The sequence below is a fragment of the Petromyzon marinus genome, chromosome 50 (assembly GCF_048934315.1).
Source record: "Petromyzon marinus isolate PM22_M1 ecotype Great Lakes invasive population chromosome 50, UKy_Petmar_22M1.pri1.0, whole genome shotgun sequence".
Lineage (NCBI taxonomy): Eukaryota > Metazoa > Chordata > Hyperoartia > Petromyzontiformes > Petromyzontidae > Petromyzon > Petromyzon marinus.
This window is the reverse complement of record NC_133716.1, coordinates 8166886-8186550: the sequence shown is the minus strand read 5'-3', so window position 1 is coordinate 8186550 and position 19665 is coordinate 8166886. Positions and strand designations below refer to the sequence as shown.

Sequence of the window (19665 nt, the reverse complement as noted above, 5' to 3'; positions counted from 1 at the left end):
GGTTTTCTCTGGGCACTCCGGTTTTCTCCCAAATGCCAGGCGCACATTGATGGATGTGGCAGAAAGGATCGATCGCAGTTTCTTCTGACACCTCTTCAAGTGTTTTTCTTTGTCCACACACTAGGGGTCATGATTTTCCGCACCCACCACAGGCACATATTTGCAGCATGACAGTAATACCGACGTCTTTTTCCATCTCAGAACTGGAATTTTGCCAAATGAAGTCAAATTTAACGATGAAGGGGTGTTTTCCCCAGTCTAAACTAAACCTTTTTATTTTACCAGGTAAGGACTACTGAGCAATATATATCTCTATTTCAGAAGCGACCTGGCCACAAATTATACCCAAACGAAGTGGCTTATGATGTGGACATTTATAGCGCCAAATACTCTAAACGCACGTTTCTAATTGTGGCGAGAAAAAAACCAGAGGATCCGAAGAAAAATCTACGTGACCACGGGGAGAACATGCAAACTGCAAATATACAGGCGTCGGGGTTTGTGATCGAACTGACACGCACCTGCATACCTGGCGAGGTAGTTAACATCTCGCCACCGTGGCGCCCCTATCAGACACGTAACACTGGGTTTGAACTCAATGTCCCATCCCAGTTGTGTGTGTTTCTTGTTTTTCAATTCATGTTGGCCACGAATTTGGGTTGCAGCTGAATTTTCTGGACCCATCTGGCATAGTGGGCTGGCCTGGATTCCCTACATCAGAGAGGATATCGACAGATACCTCATCACTGCCGCGCACCAACTCACAACACTCGAGGACCCGGTTTTAATCAGTGGATGGCTGAAGCAGATTCTAAACCAGGTGGTGGCAGTGCAGTTATCTGATTGCTGGGGTACCTGGCCACCTCTGACATTGCTTTGTTTCGTACTCAAATGTCCTGGGCAAGAGTACAGGAGCTGGATAGGAGCCGGAATGCCCTCAGCTCGTATGCGGGGGGGGGGGGGGGGGGCGACTGACAAGTATGGGCTGGGCAACGTTGTGTTTTTTTATTGACTCTACATTTTAAGTGGCTCATAAAACAGAACATCTCCTCTTTATTGACTTGTCTGGAAGGAATTCACACATTTGGAGTTTGTTTCGAAGAATTTTATGGCATTACCATAGACTGTAAAGTGGTTCTCCTCCGGAAAGAAAAATAACTAAAAATGTAATCATACATTTTTGTTGGGTGTCCAGCATGTAACATTTTTGTGTTCCACTGCATAGTAACGCCACAAAATGTTCACCACATTGGTTATTGAGATGCGATGGAGTTTTTGGCGTGAGAAGAGAACACATGGATCAAATCCAACGTTTAATTCGCTTTTATGATAATTAGCCCCCGTGACTAAAATATATCTTTCTAAAGTCATGACCATATGAAAAACAATCGTGAGAGGGACACAATAAAACACCTGAGATGTTTCTATATTTATTTCTTGCACGCTTCTTTGAGTGAGAGGGTTGTGTTATTTGTGCGTGTGATTTTTACCCATTCACTGGCGCACAAAAAGTAGCTTTCCATGGATGACATCCTGTTACATGAAAGACCAAAATACCCATGTGCAGCCATGAAATGTCACCGCACAATGCATGCAACAGCAAAATAACCAGAAACTTTGAGCAACTATTTTTAAAACTGCAGTTTTTCCGATGACATTAGCATTTACTACCATTGCGTGAAGCACAATGGAAGTTCCTCATAGCATTTCTCAAAACCACAAAGCACAAAATGTCCCATCGTTGCTCTCTCAAAGCTATCTTTGTGAGCTGACATTTTAACAAAATGTGGGCGATGTCGCATACTTGTAAATGCCAGCAGACGATGCGTTACTAACCCAGGCCGTGGACGGTTGATGTTAATCTCCCATCTCATGTGAAAATAATCGACGTGTAAATGTACTGCCGAAAACAAATGATCACATTTACTTACAACGCCTTCACACATGGCACTGGCACAGACACGTGCGCGGTTGGTTGATGCTTTGCGGGGGAAAAATAAAAAAAATCGGCCACGCATCTTGTACCCTATGTCTGTTGAACTTCTTTCGCACCGCACGCAGCCAACCGCGCTCATCGGAGGCGCCGACGGCGCGGTGACATGGCTCAGTGGCAGCGCGTTTGTCACTTGTTGAAGAGGTTCGTCGTTGGAAGCGAACAGGCCACCCTGGTTAACACTGCAGGCGCATCAGCCGTGCGTGTGACGCGGCTCGTCCGCTTCACGGTGGACCTTGCAGGTCCCGTGACGTCATTCGCGAAGGGAAAGTAGACCCTTGCATGCTAGAGTCACGGTGCAATAATGTAAAAATTACTTGCAAATTCCTTTATTTGGATTACTTATGGCAACACCGCCCCCCCGCCCCCCGACCATCAAATTATTGCAGACTGTGTCCGTTGAAACTGGGCACCGTCATGATAGCCTTGCGGTATAAGAATGGCACTAAAACCGAATGTGCTCAATTATTACTACGACTATTATTATTATTAAGGCATTTACAAAAGCTTGCGGTTTATATGTCTGTGCCTTACAGCCCACAGGCGATGGTCATTAAAAAAAAACACAAGCTCTGTGCGAATGCTTGCACTGTCCTGGCCATGCATGAGAACCCCCAAAGAAATGTGCATTCGTGTCTTTGGTTAGAATGGAAAACGCAAATTAAATCTGCTGCTGAAACACATGGGAAAATCCATCCTCTTCTTACGCAATGCAACACAATTCCATTACGAAGCAGTGTTTTTCTATATATGTATGTACTGTAAAAGTTCAAGGTACAGTCCTTGCAGTATCTTGCTTATGCCGCCAATGACAGAAGGGACACCACTATTTTGTAGTTGGTGTGCGTTTCCACACTGGAAAAACGTAAAATGTCTTGCTCATGCCGGAGGGAACTCACTCGAGCAACTCTGGAAGATAATTCGGGCCGCTCTTCCATGCTGGTCGGATGTCTTTGAAGAAGAGGTGGGCGTACCCACACTTAACCCCACTGCACGCGTCCTGCGATATACTCAATGCGGCACACCGATTTACATCGCTGGGCGGATGAGAGGTGGCAGGTTTAACAAACTCCGTCCGTCGTTTCAACTGCCGCGCTCGGGAGATGGAACCGGCGACCTCTGGATATCAAGTCCAGTGCTGACGACATTACAATGCAAACGGATGCGCCGAATTAAAATCTGGCATTCACCGTTGGAACAACATGGGTAAAGGCGGTCCCCAATTCCTAAGTACATTCAAATGCATTGCTACACAACGTTTGTTTAATACACGGAGTAAAATTTACGAGCAATGGCCTGGGCGGAGCCTCAGGCATCGTCTTGTCACCACGGGCGAGTTGACAGGGAGGCAACCGCGTACCCAGGGGGTCATCCTCGTGCCACTTGGGGATTTCCAGTTAAAAGTGGAATCGTCGTCGTCGTCAAAAGCAGTAGTGGCCTGATCATACCAGTGGGTAAACCAAAACACGTTTCAATAAACCCATAGAATTATGGCGATGCGGGGTGGGGGGGGGTAGAAGTGGTATAGCAGTTAGCATGCTGTGCTATGAACGTGGTGGCTTGAGTTCGACTCCCGGCCACGGCTACATCAGCAGTGACAGAAGTTCCAGACAAATCCTGGCCACCTTCCTCCCTTCGCGAATCGGCGCTGACCAGCAGGGATGATGTATGATCAAAGAGCCCACGTGACTGACAGCGCGGGGAAGCCGACATTCAGCATGAGATTAACAAAGTGTTATGAATGATTCATTTATCAACATTATGATGGTGTGAAACGTGTCATTCAGCCATCCGTCAACAGGTCTTTCAAGTGAGCAATCACAACTAAGTGCTTCAAAACATTTTTTTACGCAATCTGCAGGCCAGGGGAGGTCCTCTTCAAATGTCAATGAATTTTGCAGATTTTTTTTTGGTGTGTTGCACATTCCTGTGCTCTTTTTAGTTCTTGACTTATAAGTGGAATGACAATCATCTTTCAATAACAACACGATGACGGAACTCGAGATTAAACACCCGGCCGGGGTAGCGCAGTGGCAGAGGGCTCGCCGAAATATCGGAATGTTACAAATTCCAAGACTCAGATCATTGTCATCGTGATCATTATTCTTGGATTGACAACGTGCACGGTACCACTGTGAAAGATGTCAACTGTGTGTTTTTTTTTGTTTGCACGATTTCCAACGAATGTTGAAGTCTTGGATGCATTAAGCCCTGTCCTTCTGGGTTTGTCTGGAGAGGGTTGGAGGGGGGGGCGCTGGTCGGGGTTGTGCAATAACTCTCTTAAAGATGTCCCAACACAAGCAAACGTTTATAGATAAAGTTGCGCCGCTATTAGGGATTTGTAAAGAAAAGTGGCCAAAAGCAATGAAATGGTTTGCTCAAAACTCAGTGACAAACACCTGCACTAAGCAAAGCCTTGCGAGCCAACGGCTACGATATCGTCACCGAGTGACATCACGAGAGGAGGTCATCACGAGAGGAGGTCATCACACGTTACATAATCTCCGGACATCACACGACGCAACGACGTGATGCCGTTGGCGCGGCGTGGAACGCAACCGAGTCACCGCTCATCGCAAGCTCCCGGGGATAAACGGAGAGCACCGTGGAATTCCGTGCGTGCGTGCGTGCGGTTTTTCTCTCTTTGCTTCTTGTGGCATTTCGAAAGCTGTCCCAGTCGGGTGCACTCACGGCTGAGGAGCACCGTCACCGGCGATGAGCAGGTCTACCGCGGTGCTTCACGGGCGAGCGTTGCCACAGAACTCGGGGAACAACTATTGAACTTATTCAACACTTGTAGTGTTTTGTCATCGCCTGTTACCCAGCCGCTTCTTAAAAAGAGCAAAATATCGCTGTGGCTTTACCTGGTAAAAAATGTATTTTTCAAATAGTCTACCTTGCACAAGTGACCTGGAGTCATTAATCTGACAGTAGCGGGGCGATGACCGCTGTATGTACAATCCCAATGGAGTAATTTGCGGTGTAATTTTCGAATTTTGTTATATTTGGACACCTTAAACCGGCACACAACGGTCCACTCTTGCGAATTCCGTCAAAGGATAATTCTACGTCCAGACAGGTGGCGTGTAGCATTATCGTGGTTATTACAAGCGCAGTAATAACCAGGGTGGCAGCTTGATTCGAACCGAGAACGTCTGCACCGAGCGGCGAACGTGCTACAGCTGGGTGACCGTGTCACCGCTCACAATGAATAGGTCTCCGATTAGCACGGTTGGCTATATACGGTGCGAAATAAGTTCAACGTATACACGTACATAAACCCTGTCTTAGGGAACCGGCTCTGAAAATGACATCACGTCGCTACTTCGGAATGCCATGAGCAGCCGAGGTGGCACACGTTTTTTTAATACTCTACAAAGAGTGTACAAGATGTGGCAATCAAAACGAACATATTAAACCTTACGCAATAAATATTTAAAATAGTGACAACGCAATTCTTTAAATATGTATATTTATGCCATAGTTTCAACTGAAAGCGGTCCAGTTGGTTGATGAAACAACGCTCACCGACTCACTCCAGCCACTTACAGACCAGTGCTCAGTTGGCTCCCTATCACTCTTCTATCACTTCTACCACGGATACTGTTCCCCATGAAAATTGCTAAATGATTGCTCCACTCACGTTGAGAACTCGGCCTCCCACACTCTCACTGTTTCATTTCATCCACACTTTGTCAGCCACCACCCTGCTGGCCACAACGACACACTCGCCCAGTCACTAACTCGCCGATCCACTCACTCAACCCGCTCGCTCACCACACTGCAGGCCACAACACTTCTCTTCCTGCTTCTTCCCTCACACTTTGGAATTCCCTCTCATCGTATCTTTTTTTTTCTAAATTCTTATTATAACCTTGCTCAATTGAAGGAGTCTATCACAACTTCAATCGTGTTATTTGTTGCTGACCGACTGGGGTTTTAGAACACTTGAGTAATTAAACGGAGACTGACTGACACCACCAATTCACTAGACTTGAGAATTCGATTTAATCACAGATGGCAGCCTGGATGCAAACCCTGGAGTTCAGCAATGCTGGTTTAATGCTCTGGCATAGTGTTGAGCTCTCTGAGAAATCCTGACAAATATTGCATGACTTTTATGAACAGGGAACGGATATTGCCACTTAACTCTCCTTATATTTTATTAATGTCATTTCACACACGTAGGTTGCCATTATCTTCCAAGAGCAAATTTTCCAGACCAACATTTATGAGCATGCGATGCACATGACGGGCTTTCAGTGTGGCCGGCAGTGATCCATTAAAGTGCATTACTCACGTCACATTCACCAAGTCCATATGTAAGGAGACCTCACTGGATGTATTTATTGTATCCGGTCAGGTGGCTCAGCGGTTGTAGAGTGGCTCGCAATCAGAAGGCTGCGCGTTCAAATCCTGGTCTGGGGTTGACCCAGCCCATCATCCCTTCAGGGTCTATAAAAAGGGTACCACTATGTGGGGAAGTCAACGGTGGTTGTCCTATGGATAGACATGCCCTCGCCATAGCAATGTGGTACTTCCATCACCGGTACAGGACTTTAAACAGGATATTGTGTACTGCTTCAATGATCATTTGAGCAATAATTCACCTTGGCTTGGTACTTTAAAATACTCATCTTGCTCTGAGCTCTTGCTCTGTTACTCCCAATGGCTTTCCCGACAGTCAGCACAGAAATGTACCCTGACTGTACCGTGATGACACAAGCTTTGATGCAAATCGGCTTAACAGCCAATGAATGCCATCTCTTTTATCTGTAATTAAATTACAGTCAAGCCCTTGCGGCATATTGTAGTATTACGTTAAGTCATGATGAAATTAGGTACAAAAATTACATTGTACATTTTCCAGAATGCACTGACTGTATGAACTTATTTGCGTGCGATTTGTAAGCGAGGTCTATCGCCCGTGTTTAAAGGGCAAATCTGCGTGTCGAACGATCTGCAATTGTTACATTTTCCCAGGCAAAAATATTGTTGGTGGATTTTTCAAGCAAATAGGAAACAAAAACAACCAATTAATCAATTATGCTGGCCTGAAGAGGAAAAAATAAGTAATAATCGGTTTGTGTTGGGCAATGACTCTTGCTCATAGTAGAGAGACAGAGAGGCCAGAGAGATTTAGTTAATAATAGTTGAGACACTGCATTATCCACCATATATACCATGGGGCCCCGCTGGACAATTCGTTTTAAGATTGTTTCTAGCTAAGCCATCTTAAATCGACATATGGACAGTGACCCAATACAGTAGTAGATGCTTAGTAATAGACCATCCAAAGGTAAACAAAATAAAACATAAAAAATGTGCACGTAAATTCATATTCACGTGACGAGTAAAAAAATATTCTAGGAAACCAGTGGTCTATCTCGCTGATGTTAGTCCATGGATATATTAATCGTTTTCGACATGCTGGTGTTAATTGCGAGCCTGAAGTGACAACATGATTGGCAATCTTCCTCAAAAGAAAACAGAGTTGAGCGCACCCACCGCATTCACTTCGCAGCGTGACAAATGCTGAGGGGGCACAAATTGATTGCCACCTAACGTTGCATCGTGTGCCAACGAGTTTTAGTTCAAACAAACAAACAAACAAAAAACCCTTGCAATCCTATGGGAAACGCTGTTCGTTGCGGCCAGGTGGCGGCTATATAAAGACTGTGGTGGGGGCTGCATTTCGCAACGTGTGACGGCGATGTGCAAATAAATCCGTGTTATTTGTTGCACCACCTCGCGCTTTCACGTGTGTCCTACACACAAACTTGCCCGACGATTCTCCAACCCGCCAACATTAAGTTCGCGTCTTCTTCGCCAAAGTAAGCGCACGTGTTCTGCTGCCGTTTCAAGCACGACACCCCGACGATACCCTGCGGTGATTATGTTGCCAAGGGCGCTGCTGTGGCGTGACGGTTAACACGCTGGACTTGCAAATCCAGAGGTTGCAGGTTCCATTTCGTCTCGAGGCACGGCGGTTAAAGGGATCGGGCAGGTTTATTGCATCTTACTGCCTCTTGTCCACCCAGCAGTATAGCTGATCGGCAGGTCAAGTGCGGTGGGATAAAGTTGTGGGTACATCTGGCCAGGGTGGAAGAGTAGGCCAAAGCGCTCTTGAGAGGGGCTCTCTAAAGTTCCCTCTAGTTGGAGGCCCTTCCACCAGCAGTGGTGTGAGCAAGAAATGCCAGGGCTGTGCCTTTACACCAGGGGTGGGCAAATTTTTTGAATCGCGGGCCAACAATGGGTTCTAAAATTTGACAGAGGGGCCGGGCCAGGAACAGATGGATGGAGTGTTTGTGTGAACTAATATAAATGACGTGTTAAAAATCATTACATGAAAGGATTTGGCGTTTAACAGGTAGCAAAGCATTTATATGCAAGGCAATTTAACAAATTGCATGAACATGAACAATACAAAAACATATTGTAACTCCCGGTCAAAGTGTGCCATCTAATGGGGAAATGGGGGCATTACAGAAGGGGAAAATCTTAATTTAATAATAATATTTAGACAAGTTCGGCGGGCCGGATTAAAAAGCCCAACGGGCCGTATACGGCCCGGGGGCCGTACTTTGCCCATGTCTGCTTTACACTTTTACCCATGAACCAAGTATGTCTAGAGACCCCACCACGCAAGAGTCTGAAGACACGTGTTTTTTATGAGGGTCCTGCTGCATTGGGGGGGGGGGGTGGTGCGTGGAAAAACATTTCCACGAATTAGTTTTTTGGGAGGGGATTTAGGAGTGCCCGTAAAAATAAAAAACCTCACTCTTTCGAGTAGGTAAAAGATGCTCAGAACTCCACAGAGCGAGAGAGTCAAGAATCCACTGCCGCCCTGTAATGTCCGAGCCACCCCGCAATGTCGCTGGCCTAGGCTAGTGTGGAAGAATTTCAAGAGAAATTGAATCATGTTACACCAGCAGCCTCTCCCTATTTCAAGAACAACGTGGGTTGTTTTCGTTTGTATTAAACATTAAACATGTCCCCCACAACTGCCCCAAATTAATGCGTCGATCTCGTTAATATTCAGCTCATGTGAACAAGCCCCCAGATCGACTTGGCCAATATACTACCACGATAAGCACAGCCTTTGCTTCAGCTATTATAACGATTATTATTATCAGCCATGATCTATCCTCGGCCAGATGAAATGCTCCCCAAGCTGTCGCTATTCTGCAACTCCGCTTAGCAACGGTTGGCTACGTATGGTGCGAAAGAAATTCAACAAGCATACATACATCTCTCACGGTCCTGTGATATCTCTGCCACGAACGTCATCTCGGGCGTGTCCCCTACTTTGGCTGCAACTCTGTCGTGGACAACTGCCGTGAAAGCGAACCTCCGTGGTTTGACTCTTTATTCTAAATTGTATTCTGGTGCTTATCTTCAAACAATCTCAGCATAGCTGCAAATACACATTCTTATTTACTCATGCTTTTTTATGCTTCTTTAGCGACACATCTATTTATTAATATTGATTCCTACGTCCGCGATACACACTGCAAATTAGGTTTGTCACAATTTGCTTTCTATCGATTCATACAAGTTGCACGCAATGGGCTCCCGTGACCCATCAAGAAACTCGAGGCTGCCTATATGTATATCCATGTGAGGCCACTGATTTCTCCCTGTGGAGTTTCACTCGTTTTTTACCCAGGACATCCTCACTGAGTCTCAAGACCCTTCTTTAGGAGGGTACTGCCAAGTGTTTTGTAATAAGGGGCCAACGTTTGCTGTCATGCCAATTGAGTACTGTAATTTGCAGGTCATGCTTCAGCATTGGGATATTTGGCTAATGGCCATTGCATATATACGGATAGTCCCCGTTTAACGATGGTCCGACTTATGATATTTCGATCTTACGATGGCGTTAGCGATACGAAAAAAATGTAAAATATTTTACATTTCGCGCGGCAGGCAAACGCAGCAGCGTACGAGGCACGATACTTGTACGTTTGGGACGCTGCCGGGATGTACGCATCTCCCGCCTTGTGTGGTGAGGCCTCACTCTCGCCAGCGGTCGACGGAGTTAAGTTATCTCGGTGTTAGCGTGTGTACTGTACCTTGTTTTTTTACTTTACATTTCACCGTGCAATACAGTATTGTAATTAATAAATACATACAGTATATAGTTTATACAGTACGGTGCTGTAAATTGCTCTGTTTTGTTCAATTATCACCATTCTTTAAGACTCCTAGGTAGGCTAGGCCATCTTCGACTTACGATATTTTTTACTTTCGATGGGGTCGTCGTAACGCATCTCCATCGTAAGTAGAGGACTACCTGTACTAGCTATGAGAGGAAACCACAGAACCTGGAGGAAAGTCGTACAGAACAGGGGGAGAACACACACAAACTCCCACACAGAATGGCTGCGCGAGTTGAGGAACCGAACCCAGGTTGCCACTGCGTCATCGCGCGTGGAACTCCCATCAGGTCAAGTTGGCACCGGGCGTGCCACCGTTCAATGGCATCATGCCTTATCTCGTTTCTGTTCCAAGACGCGAAGAATGTACGCCGCCGCTGAAATAGTCACTTTGGCGCGCGGGTGAAACACGCAGCCGTTAAGTTGCGGCGCGCAGCGTATAAACGGTGCTGTTTGTCACTCTGCCTTAAATGGACACCCCTTCGCAAAGCATTTCAAATATCTGCTGCAGATACCATGTAAATAAGAGCGGTTAACCAATAGCCCAAAAACGTTCCAATGAATTATGCGCAGGGCAGGAAAATTATGGATCGCGATAAACATACAGATAAACAGGTACGGGAGGGTGTTTAAACTTTGTCCATCAATAGGCATTCCATTTCAGTAGCATTAGTTTGACAGGCTAGACCCTGCTGATGAAACCCAGGGACGTTGAAACCGGTCCAGGGTTTGGCTCGATTAAATAAACGCTACTGGGATAATTTGATTCGAAAAAAGCTGGTGGCTGGCTGTTTGCAAAGGTTACGGTGCAGCCCTACAATTACTTGCTCACGCCAGAAGGGCCTTCACGTAAGAGTGTCTTTAGAGAGCCCCTCTGGAGGGTATTTTAGCCTACTCATCCACGCTGGAACGACATCTTGGGAGAAACGGGAGTACCTACAATTGACCCCACCGCATGCGTCTTGCCGTTTCTACTAATCGTGGTATGCACACCGCTGGGTGGACTCGAGGTGGACGGTTTTAACAAACAAAAAAACTCCTCCCGTCGTCTTCACCGCCGTGGTCGGGAGATCGAACCGACGACCTCTGGACTGCAAGTCCGGTGCTAACGGCATCACACCACGGCAACGCGAAGGGATGCACAAATTTAAAATCTGGTATTCACTGTTGAAATACATGTGTAAGGCGACCCCCCCTTTCCAAAATACATTAAAATGCATTATTACACAGAGTTTGTTTAATATACAGCAGTACATTTACAAATAATGGCCTGTGCAGAGCCTCCTTGGTAAACATTACACCACAGCAGGATCTCTGTAGATTAAATGTGGTAGTTTTTTTTGTTTTCACGCATTGGCAATTAAACTGGTTTAAAGAGTCATATTTTTTTTTTATCTGCAAGCGTATCTTTCAAGAGGGTCCTACTTTGGGATATTTGACAAATTCCATTTCAAGGAGTGGTTTGTGTGTGTGAGGAAACCAGAGCACACAGATAAACCCATGAACACGAGAGGTTAGACTGAAAAGTTCGCAGAGATCGGCTCAGGAACTCATCAGCTACACTGCTTCCAACTGGTCACCTTAGATCCCAGTGCGAGTTTCACAAATCTGCACAATCTACCAACTCTTTTCTCCAAAAAAACACACACTCGCCACATTCACCAAGCGAGTTTGTTGGTGTACACTGCCAAGCCTGGCTTCATGTGACTTGGATTCTACGTCAAAGAGTTTTCAGCGATTGTGCTGACAGATTGGAGTAGATATCACGTGACTGGTAGCTATAGCCATTGACGTATACTCGATGTGGTGTGCCGCATGCAGAAATATTCTCCAGGCCGCTGATTAGACTCAGAGGTGGCTCTACAAACTCTACAATGGGGGGAGGGTGGGCGGGTGCGGTGACTGTCAAAAACGTAAAACGTATTAAATAGCTCCTTAATTATATTTTTTCTTTGGTAAATATCAATAAATAAACTATTTGCAGGGAGTGAGTTCGCGTTTGGGAGCGTGCAGGCGGAGGGGGGCGTGGATATTGAATCACCCCTTCCTTGAGAGCAGGTGGCTCGTGACTCACAGCCGCAGTAACAGCGAGAGGGAAGATAACTCTGAACGGGGTGCGCGGCTCTAGACCCCTCGACAGCTGCGGCTTAACAGGAGGTCGGCATGCAGGAGGTCAGGGGTTCGATCGCGACCCTATGGTCAACTCTATTATGCCTGTTCTATATGTGGAGTTTGCGTGTTCTCTCCGTGGCCGCGTGGATTTTTTATCCCGTGTCCCCCGGCTTTTCCATTCCGCATTATCGAAACATTGAGATTATTTTGCTGCTATAAATGTCCACGTGATAAGCCGCTTCGTCGAGCTATCATTTGTGGCCAGGTCGCTTCTGAAAAATAAACTAATAGCTGAGTGGGCTTCACCTGGTAAGAAAAAAAGATGACTTTCATTTTTTTATTCTTTTCAAGTTATTTGTTTACCTTTTGTATTGTTTGTTGTTGTAACCTTCTGACCTGCCCCTACTGGACATCTGTGAAAATAAACAGCTGTCTAGCTCATCCGACTCCCCGAGTGCAAATACATATTCTGATTCTGGATCACCCTGGCTCTCTCACCTTCTTGAACTTGAGAAAGGGCGCGTAGAGCGTGGGGTTTGAGGCCGTCTTCTTCTTGTCGATGGCAGTGCCGGTGGCCACCCAGGGCGGGCCGAGGAGGCTCCAGTCGCTGCGGGTGGTGCTGTCGTCCCGCTGGGCGGAGGAGCCCAGCCTCCCCGAGACGTCCGTCGGCGACGGGGGAGTGCGCGTGTCCCTCAGCAGGTTGTTCTCGCTGTACGTGCGGCGCCGCAGGGACCCCTCGTCACGCGGGGACAGGAAACCTCCACCCAGCGCTGCGGATACAAAACCCAACGATGCCCCAAACGATGCCCAAAACGATGCCCAAAACGATGCCCCAACCACCTTTGCCAGAGAAGATGTGTTACACACAGCACCAGGTATTCGTTTGAGGTTGAATTCGCCCTAGGGGGAGGCCTCGGAGTTGTTCAGATATCACTCTCCACCAATGTTAGCCATGGACAGGAATCAAAATAAAGTTGACGATGGCAGTGCACGGACCACTGATAACCACCTCCTCTACAGCTACTAGAACCCACACAAACCTACGATGTTGCTGATGGGAGGGAAAATTATTGGATAATAGAGTCAACCATAGCTGGGATTTAAACTCATGCCTGAGAGCAACAATTGAAGCTTTTAAGAGATGTGTAGTCAATGTCTCAGTGTCTCTGTGCTCACATGAGATTTGGCCCTGAAGCAGTGGGGAAAAATCCACATACAGTGAGGGAAAAAAGTATTTGATCCCCTGCTGATTTTGTACGTTTGCCCACTGATAAAGAAATAGTCAGTCTATAATTTTAATGGTAGGTTTATTTGACCAGTGAGAGACAGAATAACAACAACAAAATCCAGAAAAACGCATGTCAAAAAATGTTATACATTGATTTGCATTTTAATGAGGGAAATAAATATTTGACCCCTCTGCAAAACATGACTTAGTACTTGGTGGTAAAACCCTTGTTGGCAATCACATAGGTCAGACGTTTCTTGTAGTTGGCCACCAGGTTTGCACACATCTCAGGAGGGATTTTGTCCCACTCCTCTTTGCAGATCTTCTCCAAGTCATTAACGTTTCGAGGCTGACGTTTGGCAACTCGAACCTTCAGCTTCCTCCACAGATTTTCTATTTGATTAAAGTCTGGAGAATGGCTAGGCCACTCCAGAACCTTAATGTGCTTCTTCTTGAGCCACTCCTTTGTTGCCTTGGCTGTGTGTTTTGGGTCATTGTCATGCTGGAATACCCATCCACGACCCATTTTCAATGCCCTGGGTGAGGGAAGGAGGTTCTCACCCAAGATTTGACGGTACATGGCCCTGTCCATCGTCCCTTTGATGCGGTGAAGTTGTCCTGTCCCCTTAGCAGAAAAACACCCCCAAAGCATAATGTTTCCACCTCCATGTTTGACGGTGGGGATGGTGTTCTTGGGGTCATAGGCAGCATTCCTCCTCCAAACACAGCGAGTTGAGTTGATGCCAAAGAGCTTCATTTTGGTCTCATCTGACCACAACACTTTCACCCAGTTGTCCTCTGAATCATTCAGATGTTCATTGGCAAACTTCAGACGGGCATGTATATGTGCTTTCTTGAGCAGGGGGACCTTGCGGGCGCTGCAGGATTTCAGTCCTTCACGGCGTAGTGTGTTACCAATTGTTTTCTTGGTGACTATCGTCCCAGCTGCCTTGAGATCATTGACAAGATCCTCCCGTGTAGTTCTGGGCTGATTCCTCACCGTTCTCATGATCATTGCAACTCCACGAGGTGAGATCTTGCATGGAACCCCAGGCCGAGGGAGATTGACTTTTCTTTTGTGTTTCTTCCATTTGTGAATAATCGCACCAACTGTTGTCACCTTCTCACCAAGCTGCTTGGCAATGGTCTTGTAGCCCATTCCAGCCTTGTGTAGGTCTACAATCTTGTCCCTGACATCCTTGGAGAGCTCTTTGGTCTTGGCCATGGTGGAGAGTTTGGAATCTGATTGATTGATTGCGTCTGTGGACAGGTCTTTTATACAGGTAACAAGCTGAGATTAGGAGCACTCCCTTTAAGAGTGTGCTCCTAATCTCAGCTTGTTACCTGTATAAAAGACACCTGGGAGCCAGAAATCTTTCTGATTGAGAGGGGGTCAAATACTTATTTCCCTCATTAAAATGAAAATCAATTTATAACATTTTGACATGCGTTTTTCTGGATTTTCTTGTTGTTATTGTCTCTCACTGTTCAAATAAACCTACCATTAAAATTATAGACTGATCATTTATTTGTCAGTGGGCAAATGTACAAAATCAGCAGGGGATCAAATACTTTTTCCCTCACTGTATCTAAGTCACCAGTGTCTCTATTGTATACAATGTATTGTCCTATTGAAAATCACTGTTCAATTCCCACAGTGTCAAAAATAAAATCTAAATATCTGACCATATATATACAGTGAGAGAAATGGCCGCGCAGTGGTTACCCCCATGCGCTGCAAAGCTGCCAATTTAAGTTTGATTCCAGGCCACTGTTAACATCAGTGACGAGTTATATCTGAAAAGGTCTCGACTCCTCAAATCACCAACCCACGCTTGACTAGCAACGTGAGGTATTGTCAAATAAACCCATTACTTACGTGGTATGTGGAGACCTTCACTAAGTGGTGGAGTGACAAAGGGCTGTGATGTATACTATATAAAATAATCATCATATATTGTGTAAATAACTATTATATTATATACTAAAGCCCAAATTCGAATGCAGGTAAAAATTATGAAAGCTCATAATTGTACGTTAATACCAGCTGGAGGTTGACCCATCATCTCTCTGGGTTCAATAAAATTGGTATCATTTTGGGGTAAGTCAACAGTGGTCTTCACAAAGATAAACTGACCCACACCAAAGACATTTGGAATTTCAATGTAGGGTCACCGACAAAGATGAATTTCACACACCCCAACGATCGTTCATGAAGACACGTTTGTGCCTGTGAGCCAGTGGTGGAAATTCCAAATTACTATTACTCGTGTAAAACATGTCAAAAGGTAAAGGTGTAACCCTGCAATTAATTGCTCACGCCACTGCACTAGATGAAGTGTATTTTGGCCTACTCTTCCACCTTGACCAGACATCTTGGAAGAGGTGGTAGTACCCACATTTTTCCCCACCACACGCAGCCTTCCAGTCGACTGTGGTGTACTCATCTACAGAGGCGGGTGGGGAATTTTTAAAACTTACTCATTGCTTCAACTGGCTCACACTTCCAGTGTGCTGACCATTATACCACAGCTGCATCCAACCCACCGATCTATTGTATGTATATGTGTTGTAATTCTTTCCCATCGTACGGAGCCAACCGTGCAATTGCAGGTGAATGAAACGACCGAAAATTAAATGACCCGACAAAACCAACAGACGGCGGTCGACTCTTGCAACGTTCCCCGCCAGACGCAGAACCCAAATGCGACGGGCTAAGGCGAGCGGTAGGCACGCAAGCACCTCTCGGGCTGTCCACGTCGAGCACGCCGTAGCGTGCCGGGAAGTCGGCGCAGGGCGTCACCGTCACCTCCACCGTCACGCTCGACAGCCCCTCCACGCTCGCGCTCGTCCTGCGCCGATCCGGCGTGTCCACCTCGTCGTGGTCGCAGCTGCTGCTGCTGCTGTTGCTTCTGCTGCTGCTGTTGCTTCCGCCGCTGCTGCTCCTGCTGCTCCTGCTCCTGCTGCTGCCACCGCCGTCGCCGCTCCGGCTGCGCCCTCGGCTCTCCGGGTCGCTCTCGGACTCGTGAGCGGAGCGACCAAGCTCCTCGACGGAGCGCGATCGACGGCCCACCCCGCCGCCGCGCATCGACGCCGGCGGGATCTCCAGGAACACCCCGGGCAAGACGGAGCCGTGGCTACCACCGTCCGTTTCACCATCGCCATGTCGGCCGTGGTGCCGGTGGTGGTGCTGGTGGTGATGCTGATGATCGTCGGATGGCCGCGTTCCGAGTTCCATTGTCGATGAATCGTGGAGAATAACTGCCCCCTTCCTCGTACTCCGATGCCACTGCTGCTGAAGTGACAAGTCAAGCAATACAATGGTAGTGTTAATTCTTAGAACACAATGTTAATCATTTCGTATTTTAGCTTAATTTTGAAATAAATTATTTACGTAATTGTAATGTGTTTTTTTATGAGCAAAGCGCGCATTTATTCAAAACAATTCAGCATTTTTTTCCTCTAAGGCACCGTTGCGTATTTTCAAACATCGGCGCGGTTCTTGGTGATTTCCAACGTTACCGCACATTACCAGAAATGCACATCTCCCGTTCGGAGAAAAAGAGCCCGCGGTCAAAAAGAAAATAATCACGCAAAACGAACCAAAGCACGATAAAACACCACCACTCACGTACCGCTACAACACAGAGACTGCCTTTCGCGACCCACCTATTTATATCCACAGCCCACCGAGCTCGGACGCCACTGATAAATGATCCCTGCCTACTGTACGGCGCGCGATCCCTGTCCGCAATCCAGCGGTCGCATCCGCGTGCAAGTCAGAATCATCTGTTTTTTTTTTCTTTTGGCAAAAATGGATATCAAGTTTTGTCACGCTCTCCCGTCAAACCAGTTGCACTAGTTGGCCACCGGTGAGAGGGCGTTTACATTTCAGAGCAAATTGCTGCGGCTTTGCGGCTTGTGCAAGGTGTCGTCGGGCAACAAAGTACGACCTCGTGTCGCAACTTGGATAGCCATCGCCTACAATGGGTCACGGAGTTAAAGGCAACCCACTTAAAGGCCGAACGAAAGGGCATTCTGAAAGTTAATTTCGCCCAAGGGGTCAAAGTGATCCGATGCTCAAACGAGTGCAGAGCTGTGCTCATGCCTATTCGTACTCCTGAAGCAGAGGTGGACGTTCCACAATGCTGTGGTGGTGGCCAGTTCATCCATAGAACAATGACCGTGTTTATAAAGCCATTCTATACGACGGGGTTTGTGATTTTTAAGCGAAAGTATAAATGACAACTTAACTGTGTGCATTTGTATATACACAGTAAATGTGTCTAATCTTCTTATGTGTCGCTATTATTTGGCGTTGTGCAACGCAAACAGTATAAGGATGTACGGCGTGCAAAAGTACTTAATGTTACATCAAAATAGCGGCGTACGTATGTCCGATTAATCATAAAAGAGTTGTGTAAATGCCTGTACGTATTTAATTACTATATAGTATGCCAAGAAATATATAAATTATTAAAGCATCGTTTCTATTTTTTGTGCCTGACGATATATCCAGGAGCTCAATGCCACTGCCGAGGTTCGCGAGCCATGAGAGGGCTTGACGAATAAAGAAAAGTTTGTCTCGATTTGCTACTCCGTCGAAGGAGCGCAACCACTCCAATATAGTCGAGATTTTATCTTGATTTGAAGCTTTCGTGAGTGCAGGAATCCATACTCTTTGGTTCTTTCGGTAAAGTCACGTAGGTAGAAAATTACCGAAAGAACCAAGGAGTACTCCAATATAGGTCACAGTTTGGGCTGCGTGCCCACAGTTGCATTGGCCTGCTTGATGTTCTGATGCGGTTGATGGTTACACCACCAATGGTAACATGGGACCTTTTTTTGCCAGTATCAATGTATGAAAAAAATAAGAATAGGTTTTACTCTTTCTGGAAATAAAACTGGAGGTGTTAAGATGTTCAAACACCAAATTAAAACTTTTTCGCAAGGAATCGTGTCTATATTAACCACACGTACTTGCGGTGAGCATGCAAACAAAAAGGTTTCTATTTGGTGTTTGCACATCTTAACACCTTTTGATTTAAAGCTTTCGTGACTGCAGTGACTCATATTCTTGGTTCTTTCGGTAAAGTCACGTAGAAGGGAAACAATAAAATGATAAAAATATTAAACAATTAAATTCTCACGACGTTTCGACTGCAACACAAGCAATCATCATCAGGTGTGAAAACCACAAAAACATTTGAAAAAAGTGGCGGTTATTTTTAACGTTAGCACCACGGAGAGCGATTTGACAGTTTGTTCAGATGGACGAGTCCATCTATGTTCGGAAAAGAGGAGGGGGGAGACGAAAATAATGGATGCGGTCTGAAAGCCACCTTAAGCGTGATCAATCAATTAAGACCCGAAATGGTTTATCAAATCCTTCCAATGATTGCTAAGCCAGAATCCATCTTCTCGGTTGAAATTGTCTCTGTGTTTGTATATGTGGATAGCCTCATGAACGAATCTCTTATGGTAGCCAGATGGCTTGCAAATAACATCTGTCTTGGAGAAGTCAATGTCATGTGAACCTACTGAATTATAACAGTGATCTGCCACGGCCGAGGTGTTGGTCCTACCTTGTTTCAGGTCTGCTTTGTGTTCACGAATGCAGTCCGAGACATGTCGTTTGGTTTCTCCAATGTAACTACTACCACAGAAGCAACTTAGTTTGTAGACACCAGGGTACTGTATGTCCGGAATCACATCTTTTACAGATGGAACCACATCACGGATTTTATGTAATGTGTTGAATCGGACCTGGATCTTGTGTTTATTCAAGATTTTGGAGATCTTTTTTTTGGTAAAGTGATGGTTTTGAAAGGCTCCTAAAGAGGGTCCTTATTCATGGTTGGAGTGATAGCTTTGCAGATTGTGTTGTAGGAATAACCATTAGCCTTAAGAGCTTGGTGTAGTGCTTGAGTTCACTGGCTATATGTTCCTGGTCGGATATGCATTGGACTCTATGGTGCAGAGTCTTGATGAGGGAATTCTTCTGGGATGGATGGTGGTGGGAATCCGGTTTCAGGTAAGCATCCGTATGGGTAGCTTTCCTGTAGACAGAGTGGCTCATTGAACCATCAGGTTTCTTTTTTATTAGGACATCCAAAACAGGTAGCTTGCCATCTTTTTCGGCTTCCATGGTAAATCTGATGGTTGGGTGTATG

At 46.0% G+C, this 19665-nt stretch overlaps 1 protein-coding gene across 8 annotated transcripts in view; it reads right to left on the bottom strand.

Annotated features, from left to right (window-relative positions):
* LOC116953140 (regulator of G-protein signaling 8-like) overlaps window positions 1-19665 on the bottom strand; it is a 164393-nt gene that overhangs the window by 21870 nt on the left and 122858 nt on the right. For 4 of the 8 annotated variants that reach the window (XM_032973014.2, XM_032973018.2, XM_032973020.2 and 1 more), the window contains 2 exons: window positions 16235-16787; window positions 12763-13034 (listed from right to left, as the gene is read on the bottom strand). In XM_032973014.2, coding sequence (XP_032828905.1) covers window positions 12763-13034; window positions 16235-16787 — 825 coding nt within the window. The remainder of the gene's footprint in view (window positions 1-12762; window positions 13035-16234; window positions 16788-19665) is intronic. The other 4 variants (XM_032973015.2, XM_076074854.1, XM_032973021.2 and 1 more) reach the window with 1 other exon arrangement.